The sequence below is a fragment of the Lampris incognitus genome, chromosome 7 (genome assembly GCF_029633865.1).
Source record: "Lampris incognitus isolate fLamInc1 chromosome 7, fLamInc1.hap2, whole genome shotgun sequence".
Classification (NCBI taxonomy): domain Eukaryota; kingdom Metazoa; phylum Chordata; class Actinopteri; order Lampriformes; family Lampridae; genus Lampris; species Lampris incognitus.
The window spans coordinates 65581755-65597711 of NC_079217.1; the positions used below are offsets into that span (position 1 = coordinate 65581755).

Genomic DNA, 15957 nt, shown 5'->3' on the forward strand with positions numbered 1-15957 from the left:
CAAAAGCAGCGGCCCAAAATGCCTGGGCCCTGGTTCTTCAGATGTACTTCAGTGCAGCGCTACAGAAGTCCATTTGAGTTTGATGGGTGGCGCTGTTGGTAGTGGCCTTCAATTTATATTACAGTTCTCGAAACTTAGTATCAGGCGCCACGACCGCCATTGTTTTGATATTGTAGCGAACTCGGGGGACAACGCAACCACAGGAACTGCCGCGGCCGGGAAGCGAACCCGTATCGCCCGCACCGCAGGAGACATCGCTAACTGCTAGACTAAAGGCTCAGACCCGCGAGCCAGCGGCCAGCGTGTCTTCTTATCCATGCACGTTACAATATTATGCATTTCAGCTTCACGTGGTTCCTTTTTTTAAATATTTTTTTGTGTATGGCATTTTCCGCTTTATTTGACAGTGACCGGAAGTGGGCCCAGGCTGGGTTGGGACCTAGGCTGCTACAGTAAGTACTCAGCCTTACGTGGTACCTTCTCCACCAGGTGAGCCACTGGGGTGCCCCAGATTCATGTGGTTATTAAATCTTCATGGACCAGTGAAGCTTCTGAGAACCAAACAAAAAAACAAAACCTTCATGTAAAGCTGGAGTGCGGGACTTCCACTTATAAATGAACATCCGTGACATCCAAGTCCTTACCACCGCCAGGTAACGCTCTCTACTTCCCAGTTGTTGCATATGACGTCACGACCTACAGGTGGAGGGCAGGAAGTGATTTTCTACATAGGAAGCGCTGTCATAAACTTTCGAAACGCCTATGTTTGGCGCCATTAACTGAGAAACCACAAGGAGTTGTTACTGAGTACCAGAAGTTGTTTACGGAGCCCGGGAGGCGACATGGGACATGGGAGGGTTTGTTGTTGTTGTTCATGAGCGGGAAAATGCAAGAAATTGACCGAAAACGCCGGAAAAAGGGGCTTGGAACCGCCGCCTGTGGTCGGGAGGACCGGAAACGGATAACGCGCGTGTGCAGTGACCACTTCGTCAAAAAATCAGTCTTCATAACATAAGATCATGTCCAACATGTCCACAATAAGATCATGTCCAACATGTCCAGCATAAGATCATGTCCAACATGTCCAACATAAGGACCATGTCCAACATGTCCGACATAAGATCATGTCCAACATAAGGACCATGTCCAACATGTCTTACTTTCTGTTTACACCTTTCTCTCAGAATATCGTCTAGACTAGCACAGTCCGGGTTAGACTAGCTCCATCTCGTCCGTTCTGCTTTCACTTCCTGCCCTCCATCTGAATCTCGCGCGTCATCAGAATCACGTGACTGCAAACAAGCATACCGGCGTTTTAAGTCTGGTGTCTGGGGCGACGTTCCCGCGCTGGAGCACCGGTAGTGATGCGTTTTACGTCAGCCAGCAAACCCTGCCTCTGATTGATTAAGGTTGGGTTAGGATTGACCAGTCAGAGGCAACGCTTTCGTCACACGGAAGTTGGATCTTTTTTTTGGGGGGGGGTCCCGGGGGTCCTATGACTTCCTTAATTAAACCGAGGCGAGAAAACACATTACAACACATCTTTTTGTACAGTCACGTGAAAGTCGACCACGGTTCTTCATCGTATTCTTTCTTTCCAGAGCAGTGGTGGAAGTATGCTGTATCCATCCCTCCCTATGCAGGACAGAACCTAACACAGCAGTGGTGGAAGTATGCTGTATCCAGCCCTCCCTATGCAGGACAGAACCTAACACAGCAGTGGTGGAAGTATGCTGTATCCATCCCTCCATATGCAGGACAGAACCTAACACAGCAGTGGTGGAAGTATGCTGTATCCATCCCTCCCTATGCAGGAAAGAACCAAACAGAGCAGAGGTGGAAGTATGCTGTATCCATCCCTCCATATGCAGGACAGAACCTAACACAGCAGTGGTGGAAGTATGCTGTATCCAGCCCTCCATATAAAGGAAAGAACCAAACACAGCAGTGGTGGAAGTATGCTGTATCCATCCCTCCATATGCAGGACAGAACCAAACACAGCAGTGGTGGAAGTATGCTGTATCCATCCCTCCCTATGCAGGAAAGAACCAACACAGCAGAGGTGGAAGTATGCTGTATCCATCCCTCCCTATGCAGGAAAGAACCAACACAGCAGAGGTGGAAGTATGCTGTATCCATCCCTCCATATGCAGGAAAGAACCAACACAGCAGAGGTGGAAGTATGCTGTATCCATCCCTCCCTATGCAGGAAAGAACCAAACACAGCAGTGGTGGAAGTATGCTGTATCCATCCCTCCCTATGCAGGAAAGAACCAAACACAGCAGTGGTGGAAGTATGCTGTATCCATCCCTCCCTATGCAGGACAGAACCAAACACAGCAGTGGTGGATGTATGCTGTATCCATCCCTCCATATGCAGGAAAGAACCAACACAGCAGAGGTGGAAGTATGCTGTATCCAGCCCTCCATATGCAGGAAAGAACCAAACACAGCAGAGGTGGAAGTATGCTGTATCCATCCCTCCATATGCAGGACAGAACCAAACACAGCAGTGGTGGAAGTATGCTGTATCCCTCCCTCCCTATGCAGGACAGAACCAAACACAGCAGTGGTGGAAGTATGCTGTATCCATCCCTCCATATAAAGGGAAGAACCAAACACAGCAGTGGTGGAAGTATGCTGATCCATCCCTCCATATAAAGGGAAGAACCAAACACAGCAGAGGTGGAAGTATGCTGATCCATCCCTCCATATGCAGGAAAGAACCAAACAAAGGTTTTTGCAGCAGTGTGGCTGGGAGGCAAAGGGCCGACGTACCAGACCAGGTTATAGAAGCCCACCAGGGGAGGTCAATGCGTGTGTGTGTGTGTTAAGCTGTGATTAGCAGAATAGTGTGGCGCAGTCCATCACGACCCAGACCCAGAACTCGCTGGAGGGACTACATGTCCAGTCTGGCCTGGGAACACCTTGGGATCCCCCAGGAGGAGCTGGAGGGCGTTGCTGGGGAGAGGGACTTCTGGGGTAACCTACTTAGCTTGCTGCCACCGCAACCCCGGAGAAGCGGCTGAAGATGAGACGAAGACGAGACGAGACGAGACGAGATGAGACGAGACAAGAAGAGACGGGACGAGACGAGACGGGACGAGAAGAGACGGGACGAGACGATATGAGATGAGATGAGATGGAATGAGACGAGATGAGATGAGATGGGATGAGACGAGACGAGATGAATGTGTCAGGACTGAGATTGGGTATGAAACAAAGTGTGTTCAGTAACTTCAGAAAGGTTCCATCTTGCGTTCGCTTCGTGGGCAGCATGTTGGTGTATTTTGCCTGCCTGACATTCTATCCAGTGAGCTCCACGTCCCATCTCAGTTTTTCTTCTTTTTCTTTATGGAGTTGTTCCTTATCCGATGCGTGGGTCCAGGGCAGGGCTGGCCAGGCTTATCCAGAAAGGGCCAGTGTGGGTGCAGGTTTTGTTGTACACACCTGATCCCACTGATCCACCAGCAGAGTCTTTGCTGAGGAACTTGATTAGGAGACACAGGTGTGTCATTGGAACAAAAACCTTCTCCCACACTGGCCCTTTCTGGGTTGGACTGGCCAGCCCTGTACAAGGGCAGGATGTTGTGTTGCTGTAAAGCCCCTCCAGACAAAGCTGTAATTGGTGATGTTGGGCTACACAAATAACTTGACTTTCTTTCTTTTCTTTTTTAAACCTGTTTGTTGCCTAAATATTATATTCAGTGCCCATTGGAGGGCGCTGCTGTTTAGAGATACGCTTTTCTTTTGAAGGCTATCTTTGTCTGGCCGGAAGCAAACCTTTGCTATCCCGGATATGGGGACTTTTAGTTTGTGTGGGCCGCGCGCAGAACGCGTCAGTCGTCGCGGATGCTCGTTGTTTCTACTCGTGTCCTTGTTCATGGTGTGACTTTAGAAATCCGGTTCTGATTCTGCTGCTCCTTGTTTCTGCGTTTCGGCCACATAAAGTTCGTGTTCGGGTACAGTTCGGCTGAATGGCGTCCGGAGGCGCTGCGGTTCCGCCGCAGGTCGGAGACGTCGAGGAAGACGCGTCGCAGCTTCTCTTCCCCAAAGGTCTGCCTGCACGTTCCCTGTCTTTACTATCTGCACGTTCCCTGTCTTTACTATCTGCACGTTCCCTGTCTTTACTATCTGCACGTTCCCTGTCTTTACTATCTGCATGTTCCCTCTCTTTACTATCTGCACGTTCCCTGTCTTTACTATCTGCACGTTCCCCGTCTTTACTATCTGCACGTTCCCTGTCTTTACTATCTGCACGTTCCCTGTCTTACTTTACTTTATTCTATCTGCACGTTCCCTGTGTTACTTTACTTTATTCTATCTGCACGTTCCCAGTCTTACTTTACTTTAGTCTATCTGCACGTTCCCTGTCTTTACTTTACTTTATTCTATCTGCACGTTCCCTGTCTTACTTTACTTTATTCTATCTGCACGTTCCCTGTCTTTACTTTGTTCTATCTGCACGTTCCCTGTCTTACTTTACTTTAGTCTATCTGCACGTTCCCTGTCTTTACTTTGTTCTATCTGCACGTTCCCTGTCTTTACTTTAGTCTATCTGCACGTTCCCTGTCTTTACTTTGTTCTATCTGCACGTTCCCTGTCTTACTTTACTTTATTCTATCTGCACGTTCCCTGTCTTTACTTTGTTCTATCTGCACGTTCCCTGTCTTTACTTTAGTCTATCTGCACGTTCCCTGTCTTTACTTTATTCTATCTGCACGTTCCCTGTCTTACTTTACTTTATTCTATCTGCACGTTCCCTGTGTTAGTGTCATGACTGAGTCATAGCCAGCACAGCGTAACTCTAACAAATGAAAACTCCCTTAACTGAAGAATCCCCCTGAAATGATGAAGAGCCAACAATACTGCGAACCTCTCAGCAGCAGGTGTAGTGTCAAGTAGCCGCGCTGCAGAGAGGCAGGATGAGAGAACGGAGGTGGATTGAACCCTCTGACCTTTGACCCGTAGAGTTTGAGAACGCGGAGACGCTGCTGAACTCGGAGGTCCACATGCTGCTGGAGCACCGGAAGCAGCAGAACGAGAGCGCCGAGGACGAGCAGGAGCTCTCCGAGGTCTTCATGAAGACGCTGAACTACACCGCCCGCTTCAGCCGCTTCAAGAACCGAGAGACCATCGCCAGCGTCCGCAGGTCTGAGCTCAACAGCACCCACATCCCCTCAACCCGATTTAAATGCCTTCACTTCATCAGTACGGTCTCATAATTAAGTTCCAAAAAGGAAGTTATCCCGAACCATCTCAAGTGGCGGGTTATTTTACAGTAAAATAAGGAAGTGTGTGCTGAGAGGAAAACTGGATCCACATAAAGAACTTTCTCAGTGTTGCTGCACATTTTAGCCCAGTCACGAGCACAACTCACACATGTTTCCCCTTGCTGCCCACTGGCTCCCACAGCGAGCCGTGGTGCCGTGGATGTTTCCTTCCTTGCAGACAGCCACTGGTTTCCACTCACGTCATCCATCCATTACCCCACCCGCTCACCCTGCTCTCAGGGTCGCGGGGATGCTGGAGCCTATCCCAGCACTCATTGGGCGGCAGACAGGGAGACACCCTGGACAGGCCACCAGTCCACCACACAAGGCCGACACTCACTCACACACACACACATTCATACCTAGGGACAATTGTGGGACTGGAGACAACTGTGGGAGGGAACCGGAGCCCCGGAGGAAACCCACGCAGACACGGGGAGAACATGCAAACTCCAACACAGAGGAGGACAACCCCCAAGGTTGGACTACCCCGGGGCTCGAACCCAAGACCTTCTTGCTGTGAGGCGACCGCGCTACCCACTGCGCCACCTCCATTCATTTCAGTTCAGTATAAAAAGAAACTTGCAGAAACCTGAGGCTCGTTTGACACTGATCATCCGTCACAGTGAACACTTGGTCAACTTTGTTTTTGTCCAAGTTACATGACCACTGTGGGACTGTTGGGATTTAAAGCCCCGGACACCTTTCAAACCAGCCCACCTTTTCAAATACACTATCCCACAACAATAATAAATATATATATATATATATATATATATATATAAAGTTGATTAAATGTTGACTGAGATGGATGATTTATCTCAGGCAAGTTTCGAGTCTCTGCAAGTTGACTTTTATACCAAACTGAAATGAACTGAAACCAGTGGCTGTCTGAGAGGAAGGAAACGCATTTAAAGATCTACGGCATGCTGTGGAAACCACTCAGCAGTCAGTAAAGTAGAGGCCTAAGAAAGTTGAATCAGTTCATCTGGACACAGTATTTATTGAGAAAAATGTTTCATCGTCATCTAAGTCGAAACATCTAACTGACCTCTTCAGTCTCACCTGACTGCAGGTGTCCCCACCCTTATAAACAATACAGTGGCATGGCGACCCAAACCAACCACCAGTTTCATATGCAAATTACCGCAACCATTGACGAGTTACAATGGCTATGTGTAGGAATACCTGTGTGTGAACGAGAGGGAGGACAGTGGAGTGGTGAGGATGCAAGGAGTAGAGGTGGCGAAGGCGTATGAGTTTAAATACTTGGGGTCAAGTGTCCAAAGTAACGGGGAGTGCAGAAGTGAAGAAGAGAGTGCAGGCAGGGTGGAGTGGGTGGAGAAGAGTGTCAGGAGTGATGTGTGACAGAAGGGTACCAGCAAGAGTTAAAGGGAAGGTCTGGAGACAGTGGCACTGATGAAAAGACAGGAGGAGGAGCTGGAGGTGGCAGAGGTGAAGATGTTAAGATTTTCACTGGGAGTGATGAAGAAGGACAGGATTAGGAAGGAGTATATTAGAGGGACAGCTCAGGTTGGACGGTTTGGAGACAAAGCAAGAGAGGCAAGATTGAGATGGTTTGGACATGTGTGGAGGAGAGATGCTGGGTATACTGGGAGAAGGATGCTGAATATGGAGCTGCCAGGGAAGAGGAGAAGAGGAAGGCCAAAGAGGAGGTTTATGGATGTGGTGAGGGAGGACATGCAGGTGGCTGGTGTGACAGAGGAAGATGCAGAGGACAGGAAGAGATGGAAACGGATGATCCGCTGTGGCGCCCCCTAATGGGAGCAACCGAAAGTAGTAGTAGTAGACAATGGCAATGTGTACTATTCACAGAGAGTTGGGGAATAGTTGCAATCACAGCATTGTAAGATGGTGACAGATGTAGTCTTAGCCCCCCCCCCCCGCCAGTTCAGGGATGGTCGTTCCCTCTTCACACAGATGGCCTCTTTGACTCCCCGTTCAAACCAGCGTTCCTCCTATCAAGGATGTGCACATCCTCATCCTTGAAAGAGTGGCCACTGGCCTGTAGATGGTGTAGATTGTGGACTCTCGGCCTGTAGATGGCGTAGACTGTGGAGTCCTGGCCTGTAGATGGTGTAGACTGTGGAGTCCTGGTCTGTAGATGGTGTAGACTGTGGAGTCCTGGCCTGTAGATGGTGTAGACTGTGGACTCCTGGCCTGTAGATGGTGTAGACTGGAGTCCTGGTCTGATGTGTTAGCTCTCCTGTGTTGTGCCATCCTCTTGTCCAGCGTCTGTTTGGTTTCCTCGATGTACAAGTCATGACAATCCTCCCGACACTTCACAGCTACACTACATTGCTCTGTTTGTGCCGGGGGATCTGATCTGTCACCATCTTACAATGCTGTGACTGCAAACATTCCACAACCCTCTGTGAACAGTACACATGACCATTGAAACGCTAGTTAATGGTCACAGTAATTTGCATATGAAACTGGTCGTTATGCCACTGTATTGTGTATAAGGGTGGGGACACCTGCAGTCAGGTGAGACTGAAGAGGTCCCTTAGATGATGGTGAAACGTATCTGTCAGTGAACGTTGTGTCCAGAGGAACTGATTCACCTTTCTGTGGTTTCCTTACCTGGATTGTTGAGCAGCATCAAGACAAAGTGTAGTCCGTTGGGAGTAAGTGGGCTGGAGGATGCAGAAACACAGTCTGGTCCTTAAACTGTCAGGCAGGAATCAGTTTTAACGAACATGTTGGCGCTCCGTATGAATACCAAACTACAGGGACATAAGTCGATTCGTCCCTTCATGTCCTCCCACCTACTGAAAATCTGCCTTTAATGTTTTGTCGGCCATGTTGTCTCGTCCAGTCTGCTCCTGCAGAAGAAGCTCCATAAGTTTGAACTGGCCAGTCTGGCCAACCTGTGTCCTGAGGCGGCAGAGGAGGCCAAAGCCCTCATTCCCAGGTTAGTCCAGTCCTTCACCAGCCACACCACTATAAACACCTTAGGAGCCCAGTCAAGTCCCAGTCTGACCAGCAGTCCCTGTCTGACCAGTAATTGGCCAAGTACAACTGGGGAGAAAAGGGGGGAAAATAAAAACAAATAAAAAACTTTATGGACCGAAGCAAAAACCCCCTCAAGCGGTCATAAAGGTTTTGGTGATATTGAAGAAGTTTTATTGAGTTTTGCCGTTTCCGTCCATTCTCATGAGACGTCATAACGAACTTTAAGAAGCTTTGAAGGAAACGTGGCTGCTGGTGCTTCATATTCTGATAATCTATCCACTGCTACACGAGGTATAACATATAGAATATAAACCCCCCTGAACCGGTTCGGTTTGTGCTGTGTATTGATTCTGTATTGGTTCTGTATTGGTTCTGTACAGTCTGGAGGGACGCTTTGAGGATGAAGAGCTCCAGCAGATTCTGGACGACATCCAGACCAAGAGAAGCTTCCAGTACTGAAGGAGGACCGGTCTGGACCTGCCGGCTCCACCGGATCACAACCACCACTTTTTTTTATAAAGGACTCAGAACCCGGCAGGGAACAACAGAACATTTGAATCAGTGTTTCCTGCACCCCATCGCTCGTCTGTTTCTGGTTGGCTCTGACACAACGGGACCGCCGGCCTGTTTGGGTTTCACTTTAAGATTCATGTGGCGTTATCATCACTCATTCAAGAAAACTGGGAACTAAGGGGGCGTCCGGGTAGCGTGGCGGTCTATTCTGGTGCCAACCAACACGGGGATCGCCAGTTCAAATCCCTGTGTTACCTCCGGCTTGGTTGGGCGTCCCTACAGACACAATTGGCCGTGTCTGCGGGTGGGAAGCCGGATGTGGGTATGTGTCCTGGTCGCTGCACTAGTGCCTTCTCTGGTCGGTTGGGGCGCCTGCTCGGGGGGGTGGGGGAACTGGGGGGAATAGCGTGATCCTCCCCCGTGCTACGTCCCCCTGGTGAAACTCCTCACTGTCAGGTGAAAAGAAGCGGCTGGTGACTCCACATGTATGGGAGGAGACATGTGGTAGTCTGCAGCCCTCCTGAATCAGCAGAGTGGGTGGAGCAGCGACCGGGACGGCTCAGAAGAGTGGGGTAATTGGCCGGATACAACTGGGGAGTAAAAGGGGGGGGGACTGGTAACTTTGAATTGTTCTGACTGCCACGTGTCTCTTTGTAGAGACAAGAGACACTCCTGTAGAGCTGTGTGATATGATGATTTATTCTGAACCTAAATTCAGGTTTTCATGAAGTCGCCGTTTTACAACCATGCCACATTCCTTTGTTTCCAATAAACCCCAGTGTGCTTTTTTAAGGACCGCTTGGTTTTATTTCCTGAGAAATCGATTAGAGGGACAGCTCAGGTTGGACGGTTTGGAGACAAAGCAAGAGAGGCAAGATGGAGATGGTGTGGACATGTGTGGAGGAGAGATGCTGGGTATATTGGGAGAAGGATGCTGAATATGGAGCTGCCAGGGAAGAGGAGAAGAGGAAGGCCAAAGAGGAGGTTTATGGAGGTGGTGAGGGAGGACATGCAGGTGGCTGGTGTGACAGAGGAAGACGCAGAGGACAGGAAGAGATGGAAACGGATGATCCGCTGTGGCGCCCCCTAACGGGAGCAGCCGAAAGTAGTAGTTTTTATTTCCCGAGAAATGACAGGCTGTGTCCGAATACTCCATGTACTTCATACTAATACAATATACAGCGTACTTACAAGACCACATGATTAGTAAAATCTACTATACTATCCTCAACCAGAGAAAGAAAGTCACTGGCAAGTGACTACGGTTCACACAACCTATATCTCCATGGTAACAACCTTTATCTCCGTGACAATATATCTCCATGGTAACAACCTATATCTCCATGGTAACCATCCAAAGAGGACATTTTGTTCCAGAATAGTGTCCTGTTGACTCATATTAGATGTTCTGATGAAAATGGTACATACACATCAGTTTTTAGTACACTGTATTCTTCCACACTTCAGATGTTGATATAGTATGCTAAGAATGGGTACAAGTACAACATAATATGTACTGTGGCCATAGAATGGAGTATTCAGGCACAGCTACAGTTAAGATCAGTTTCTCGTGTTAAGAAAAAGACAAAAAATGAACAGAACCTGCAGACTTTAACCCTCTGACCCAGAGGCTGGTTCCCAGTCCGCCGGGCTGCTCGGCTGGTCCCTGTCCTGGTGTTAGCCGACCGTCAGCAGCTCTGGAGAGGAGGGAAGCCTCGCCTTTCAGAGCTGGATCCCAGACATTCATCACGACTATCTTGGTCTGAGATCTCCTGTGGTTTCTCTTATTGAGACGGGTTTAGAGAATGTGGACGTTCCCATCACAGTGCTGGACCCTGACCCAAAATGTGATGCAGCAGAATTTTAAAGGAGTCATAAATGTGACGGCAGCCATGCTGCAGTCTCTGGCCGGGTCATACGACTCGTTTCTTCACTGACGTCACATTCACTATTGGACACAGTTCCCATCTCCAGCACGGACTGGTGGGACTGGTCCGGTCCCAGCAGAAACTCAGCCTCTGGTTTTGGTCCAACAGGGTCAAATGTTGACGCAGTAGGCCGGCGTGTCATCAGCGTCCACTGCCTCCAGTAGGAGACCGCAGCAGGTGTTGGTCATCCGCATAGAGTTTCTCCCAAACAGGCTCCTCTCATAGGCCATCAGCTGTCTCCAGAAACCGGCGTTGGGCCTGATGAAGGACCGCTTCTCCATCACCAACTCGTGGGCCTGACGGAGGCTGACACCTTCACATCTGCAACCAGAGAGAAGAGGAGCGGATGAGGTCTTCCTCATCAGCCTTCAGACCAGACCAACAGCTGTGAGTCTCATAAGGAAACTCTCAGCTTGTAAGAGCAGGAAGAGCCGTGGACTTATGAACCACTGAAAACTGCTCATTCAATTTTATACAGTTAAGTCAACGCAGGAAGTATGTCCTGCAGACATAAAGCTTTAGCTAGGGACAGATGAGTCTCCTCTTGATGACCATTAGAAACCTTAATGAAGGCTTATCAGTCAGTGTTTGGTGGTGTGATTCATGGAGCTCCTCATACCTGTAATTCAGTTTGACTGGCCTGCTGAGATATCACTGTCAGCATCTTACAGAGTCATATAAATACATATAGATATATATAAACACATATAAATATATATATAAACACGTATATATAAACACATATAAATACATATCAATATATATAAATACATGTAAATATATATCAATACATATCAATATATAAATACATGTAAATACATATCAATGTATATCAATACATATAAATACATGTAAATATATATAAATACATGTAAATATCAATATAAATACATGTAAATATCAATATAAATACATGTAAATATATGTAAGTATATATACACATAGATATATCAATACATATAAATATATATAAATACATACCAATATATATAAATATATGTAAGTATATATAAATACATATAAATATAAAAAATACATATGAATAAATATAAATATATATAAATACATATCAATATATATAAATATAGAAGAGCCGTTTTATAGCCGTGGCTCACATCAGCTCTGCAGTCGACTCGGTTCTACTGGCTGCTGACCTTCCTCTCTGCGCATGTGCAGATTTAGGGCGTTGTTAGCAGAAGTGACGCTGCTTCCTGTCTCTGATACTGTGAACGTTTACAGTATGTGGATGTGGACTGGTCTTAATGTGGACCGTCTGTCTCTGCTTGTAATCCCGACTGCCACAAATTCCCTTTCTTACAGAAGTTATTAATTAAATGACTGCTTGACTGATTCATTAACTGATTGATTCATTAACTGACCGATAGATTAACTGCTATACTGAGATCAGTTGATTGGAGACAGATTTACTGACTGACTGAATGATTTAAGATTGAGTGACTGAATATCTGATCTGATCGATTAACTGATTGGAAGTAGCTGATTGAATGGCTGATAGATTAAGTCAAGTCAAGTGAATTATATTTGTGTAGCCCAGTATCAAATTACACGTTTGCCTCAAGGGGCTTTACTGATTAATTAATTAACTGATTGACTAATTAACTGATTTAACTGACTGACTGATAAACTAATCGATAGCTTGACTGATCCACGTGAAACAGGTGTCATGTCGTACTTCATGAGATAAGCCAAGACCAGGGCCGGAGAGCGACTCCTGCCGGCCACGCAGTGGACCAGGCTGCTCCCGGTTCGGTTCTCGGAGATCCGCTTGGCCACCGAGTCGAAATACCGGTCTATGGGGGCGTGCGGCTGGTCCTGGACGGGGACCTGCAGGACCTTGACGGAGTCCGGGTGCGGGTAAGCCACCTCCAGCCCGCTGGCGTTAACGATCAGGGTGACGTCCCGGCTGGCGACCAGGCTGCGGTTCAGAGCGGCGTCCAGACCGCTGAGGAACAGACCAGGAGCCACCTGAGAGACCGACATGTCGTCCCCCACCCTGAGGAGTCCGCTTCACTCTTCCTCCGCCTGTTCAGCTTTACTATAGTTGACATTGCGCTTCGTGGAGCATTACCGCCACCTACTGGGCTGGAGTGTGAGTTAGATGGATTCTGTTCACCCCAGTGCACTGAGTCAAACCCGGAACAGTTCTTTGTACTCCAGCCCATGTTTCAGATGTGGGGGATGCCAGGCTTTATCCAGTTACCTGCACTGATCTTCCATGCCGGCGCGGTGGTCCAGTGGTTAGCACTGGTCCTCACAGCAAGGAGGTCCTGGGTTCGAACCCCAGGCCGTCCCAGGTCCCTTCTGTGTGGAGTTTGCATGTTCTCCCCGTGCATGTTCTCCCCGTGTCTGCGTGGGTTTCCTCCGGGTGCTCCGGTTTCCTCCCACCAGCAAAAAGACATGCATGTTAGGGTTGATACTCCTGTCTGTGCCCCTGAGCAAGGCAGTGGAAAGGAGAACTGGAGTTGGTCCCCGAGCGCTGCAGCTGCCCACTGCTCCCATACAACAGCATGGCTTACATGCAGACAACACATTCTCAGTAACCTCTACAATGACAAAATAAAGTGGCTTTTATGATACAGCCCCCCTGGATGGCCTCGCCAACGTGTTGTTGACCTTTGAACTTTGACCCAGGGACTTCAGTCCTGGGCTCAACCGTTCTGGAAAGCTGTTAAAATCGACTGCGTTTATATATAGACTGAATTTGTATACCACTTTTCCCCCAACATGTGAAAGTGATGTGATGAAGACTGGGCCAACATGTGAAAGTGATGTGATGAAGACTGGGCCAACATGTGAAAGTGATGTGATGAAGACTGGGCCAACATGTGAAAGTGATGTGATGAAGACTGGGCCAACATGTGAAAGTGATGTGATGAAGACTGGGCCAACATGTGAAAGTGATGTGATGAAGACTGGGCCAACATGTGAAAGTGATGTGATGAAGAGTGGGCCAACATGTGAAAGCGATGTGATGAAGAGTGGGCCAACATGTGAAAGTGATGTGATGAAGAGTGGGCCAACATGTGAAAGTGATGTGATGAAGAGTGGGCCAACATGTGAAAGTGATGTGATGAAGAGTGGGCCAACATGTGAAAGTGATGTGATGAAGAGTGGGCCAACATGTGAAAGTGATGTGATGAAGAGTGGGCCAACATGTGAAAGTGATGTGATGAAGAGTGGGCCAACATGTGAAAGTGATGTGATGAAGAGTGGGCCAACATGTGAAAGTGATGTGATGAAGAGTGGGCCAACATGTGAAAGTGATGTGATGAAGAGTGGGCCAACATGTGAAAGTGATGTGATGAAGAGTGGGCCAACATGTGAAAGCGATGTGATGAAGAGTGGGCCAACATGTGAAAGTGATGTGATGAAGAGTGGGCCAACATGTGAAAGCGATGTGATGAAGAGTGTGCCAACATGTGAAAGTGATGTGATGAAGAGTGTGCCAACATGTGAAAGTGATGTGATGAAGAGTGGGCCAACATGTGAAAGTGATGTGATGAAGAGTGGGCCAACATGTGAAAGTGATGTGATGAAGAGTGGGCCAACATGTGAAAGCCTGACCTCCCACCACAGTGTTTGGCTGCGGTTGTTGCTGCTGATGGTGAAAACAAGCAGGTACTATTATTATTATTACTAGGATATTATTATTATTATTATTATTATTATTACTAGGTTATTATTATTACTAGGTTATTATTATTATTAGGTTATTATTATTATTACTAGGTTATTATTATTATTAGGTTATTATTATTATTACTAGGTTATTATTATTACTAGGTTATTATTATTATTAGGTTATTATTATTATTATCACTAGGTTATTATTATTACTAGGTTATTATTATTACTACTACTACTACTATTAGGTTATTATTATTAGGTTATATTACTATTATTATTACTAGGTTATTATTATTATTACTGTTATGTTATTATTATTATTATTATTACTAGGTTATTATTATCATAGGTTATTATTATTATTAGTACTACTAGGTTCAGGGGGGGACATTATACTTTGTCACATGGGTGATAGGGGTGTTGGATTATGAATCAGGAACTTTATTTGTCATTTCTTTTCAGCAGTGTAACACAAAGACAAAAACACATATCCCGAAACTACAAGAAGACACATACACACTAACACACGTCTATCTAAACTAACACACGTATCCACACGAAACCAACAAGGGAAGGAACGCCAGCCAGCATGACTGGCGGAACCTCCGGTCAGCATGGGCTAGCAGTTAGCTTAGCCTGCCCCGCTTCCGCGTCCTGTCAGACCGCACTCGGTGTTTCCTGCTCAGGCACAGCTCCAGGCAAGGCCGTGGTCCCCGGGCCCACAGGAGGCCGCAGACCAAGCTCTCCCAGCCGATCCAGCGCCAGCTCTCCCAGCCGATCCAGCGCCAGCTCTCCCAGCCGATCCAGCGCCAGCTCTCCCAGCCGATCCAGCACCAGCTCTCCCAGCCGATCCAGCTCCAGCTCTCCCAGCCGATCCATCGCCAGCTCTCCCAGCCATTAAACGCAGACGTGGACAAAGACACGGCGTGGACCGTACTGGGTGAGGCCGCCTCAAACGTGGATTCGCGCTGCCATCTTCCCACATCGGAAGCGGAACTTTTCCCCCCACAATAAACTAAATTATATAATCTAAAAACGGTATTTTGCGTTTACTCGGGTTCTCCAGTCCTATACAACACGTTGTATGACGATCTGAAGCCATTCAGTGTGGCAAATACGCCAAACCAGAGGAAACCAGGACGGGGCAGATCCTTCTTCACGGCCCTGTCGCTGTTGCTCACTCAAGTGATTATTTATCATGGCGTCTGCAGGGGGACACGCGAGTCCGTCCGCTTATTGCTGACCTGGGATTTGATCTGGACAAACAAATGTAAAATGTAAAGAAATGTTGGGATGTAGATCCAACAGGATTTACCTTCAGCAGGTTAAAACTTCAGAAGCGGAGGTCTTACCATCCTCGTTCCTCCTCCTTGACTCCCGTCTGATGAGGAACCACATTCAGATCCTCCTAGACTCCCGTCTGATGAGGAACAACATTCAGATCCTCCTAGACTCCCGTCTGATGAGGAACCACATTCAGATCCTCCTAGACTCCCATCTGATGAGGAACCACATTCAGACCCTCCTAGACTCCCGTCTGATGAGGAACCACATTCAGATCCTCCTAGACTCCCGTCTAGACTCCCGTCTGATGAGGAACCACATTCAGACCCTCCTA

The 15957-nt window shown here is 47.6% G+C and overlaps 2 protein-coding genes across 2 annotated transcripts; one reads left to right on the forward strand and one right to left on the reverse strand.

Annotated features, from left to right (window-relative positions):
- Positions 1-3808: 3808 nt before the first annotated feature.
- On the forward strand, positions 3809-9536 carry polr2d (RNA polymerase II subunit D). Its single transcript, XM_056283357.1, has 4 exons — positions 3809-4057; positions 4973-5153; positions 8114-8209; positions 8631-9536. The coding sequence occupies exons 1-4, from the start codon at positions 3979-3981 to the stop codon at positions 8707-8709; spliced, it is 435 nt and encodes a 144-aa protein (XP_056139332.1). The 5' UTR covers positions 3809-3978; the 3' UTR covers positions 8710-9536.
- A 303-nt stretch (positions 9537-9839) lies between these two features.
- Positions 9840-12858, reverse strand: LOC130115621 (dual specificity protein phosphatase 14). The gene is made up of 2 exons (XM_056283356.1): positions 12385-12858; positions 9840-11012 (listed from the first exon to the last, which is right to left on the reverse strand). The coding sequence occupies exons 1-2, from the start codon at positions 12690-12692 to the stop codon at positions 10802-10804; spliced, it is 519 nt and encodes a 172-aa protein (XP_056139331.1). The 5' UTR covers positions 12693-12858; the 3' UTR covers positions 9840-10801.
- Between the last annotated feature and the right edge of the window lie 3099 nt (positions 12859-15957).

Coding starts and splice junctions, on each gene's coding strand:
- polr2d (XM_056283357.1), top strand. CDS start 3,979: ATGGCGTCCGGAGGCGCTGCGGTTCCGCCGCAGGTCGGAGACGTCGAG. Junction 4,058..4,972: donor GCAGCTTCTCTTCCCCAAAG/GTCTGCCTGCAC, acceptor TTTGACCCGTAG/AGTTTGAGAACGCGGAGACG. Junction 5,154..8,113: donor ACCATCGCCAGCGTCCGCAG/GTCTGAGCTCAA, acceptor TGTCTCGTCCAG/TCTGCTCCTGCAGAAGAAGC.
- LOC130115621 (XM_056283356.1), bottom strand. CDS start 12,692: ATGTCGGTCTCTCAGGTGGCTCCTGGTCTGTTCCTCAGCGGTCTGGAC. Junction 11,013..12,384: donor GTCTTGGCTTATCTCATGAA/GTACGACATGAC, acceptor CTCTGGTTGCAG/ATGTGAAGGTGTCAGCCTCC.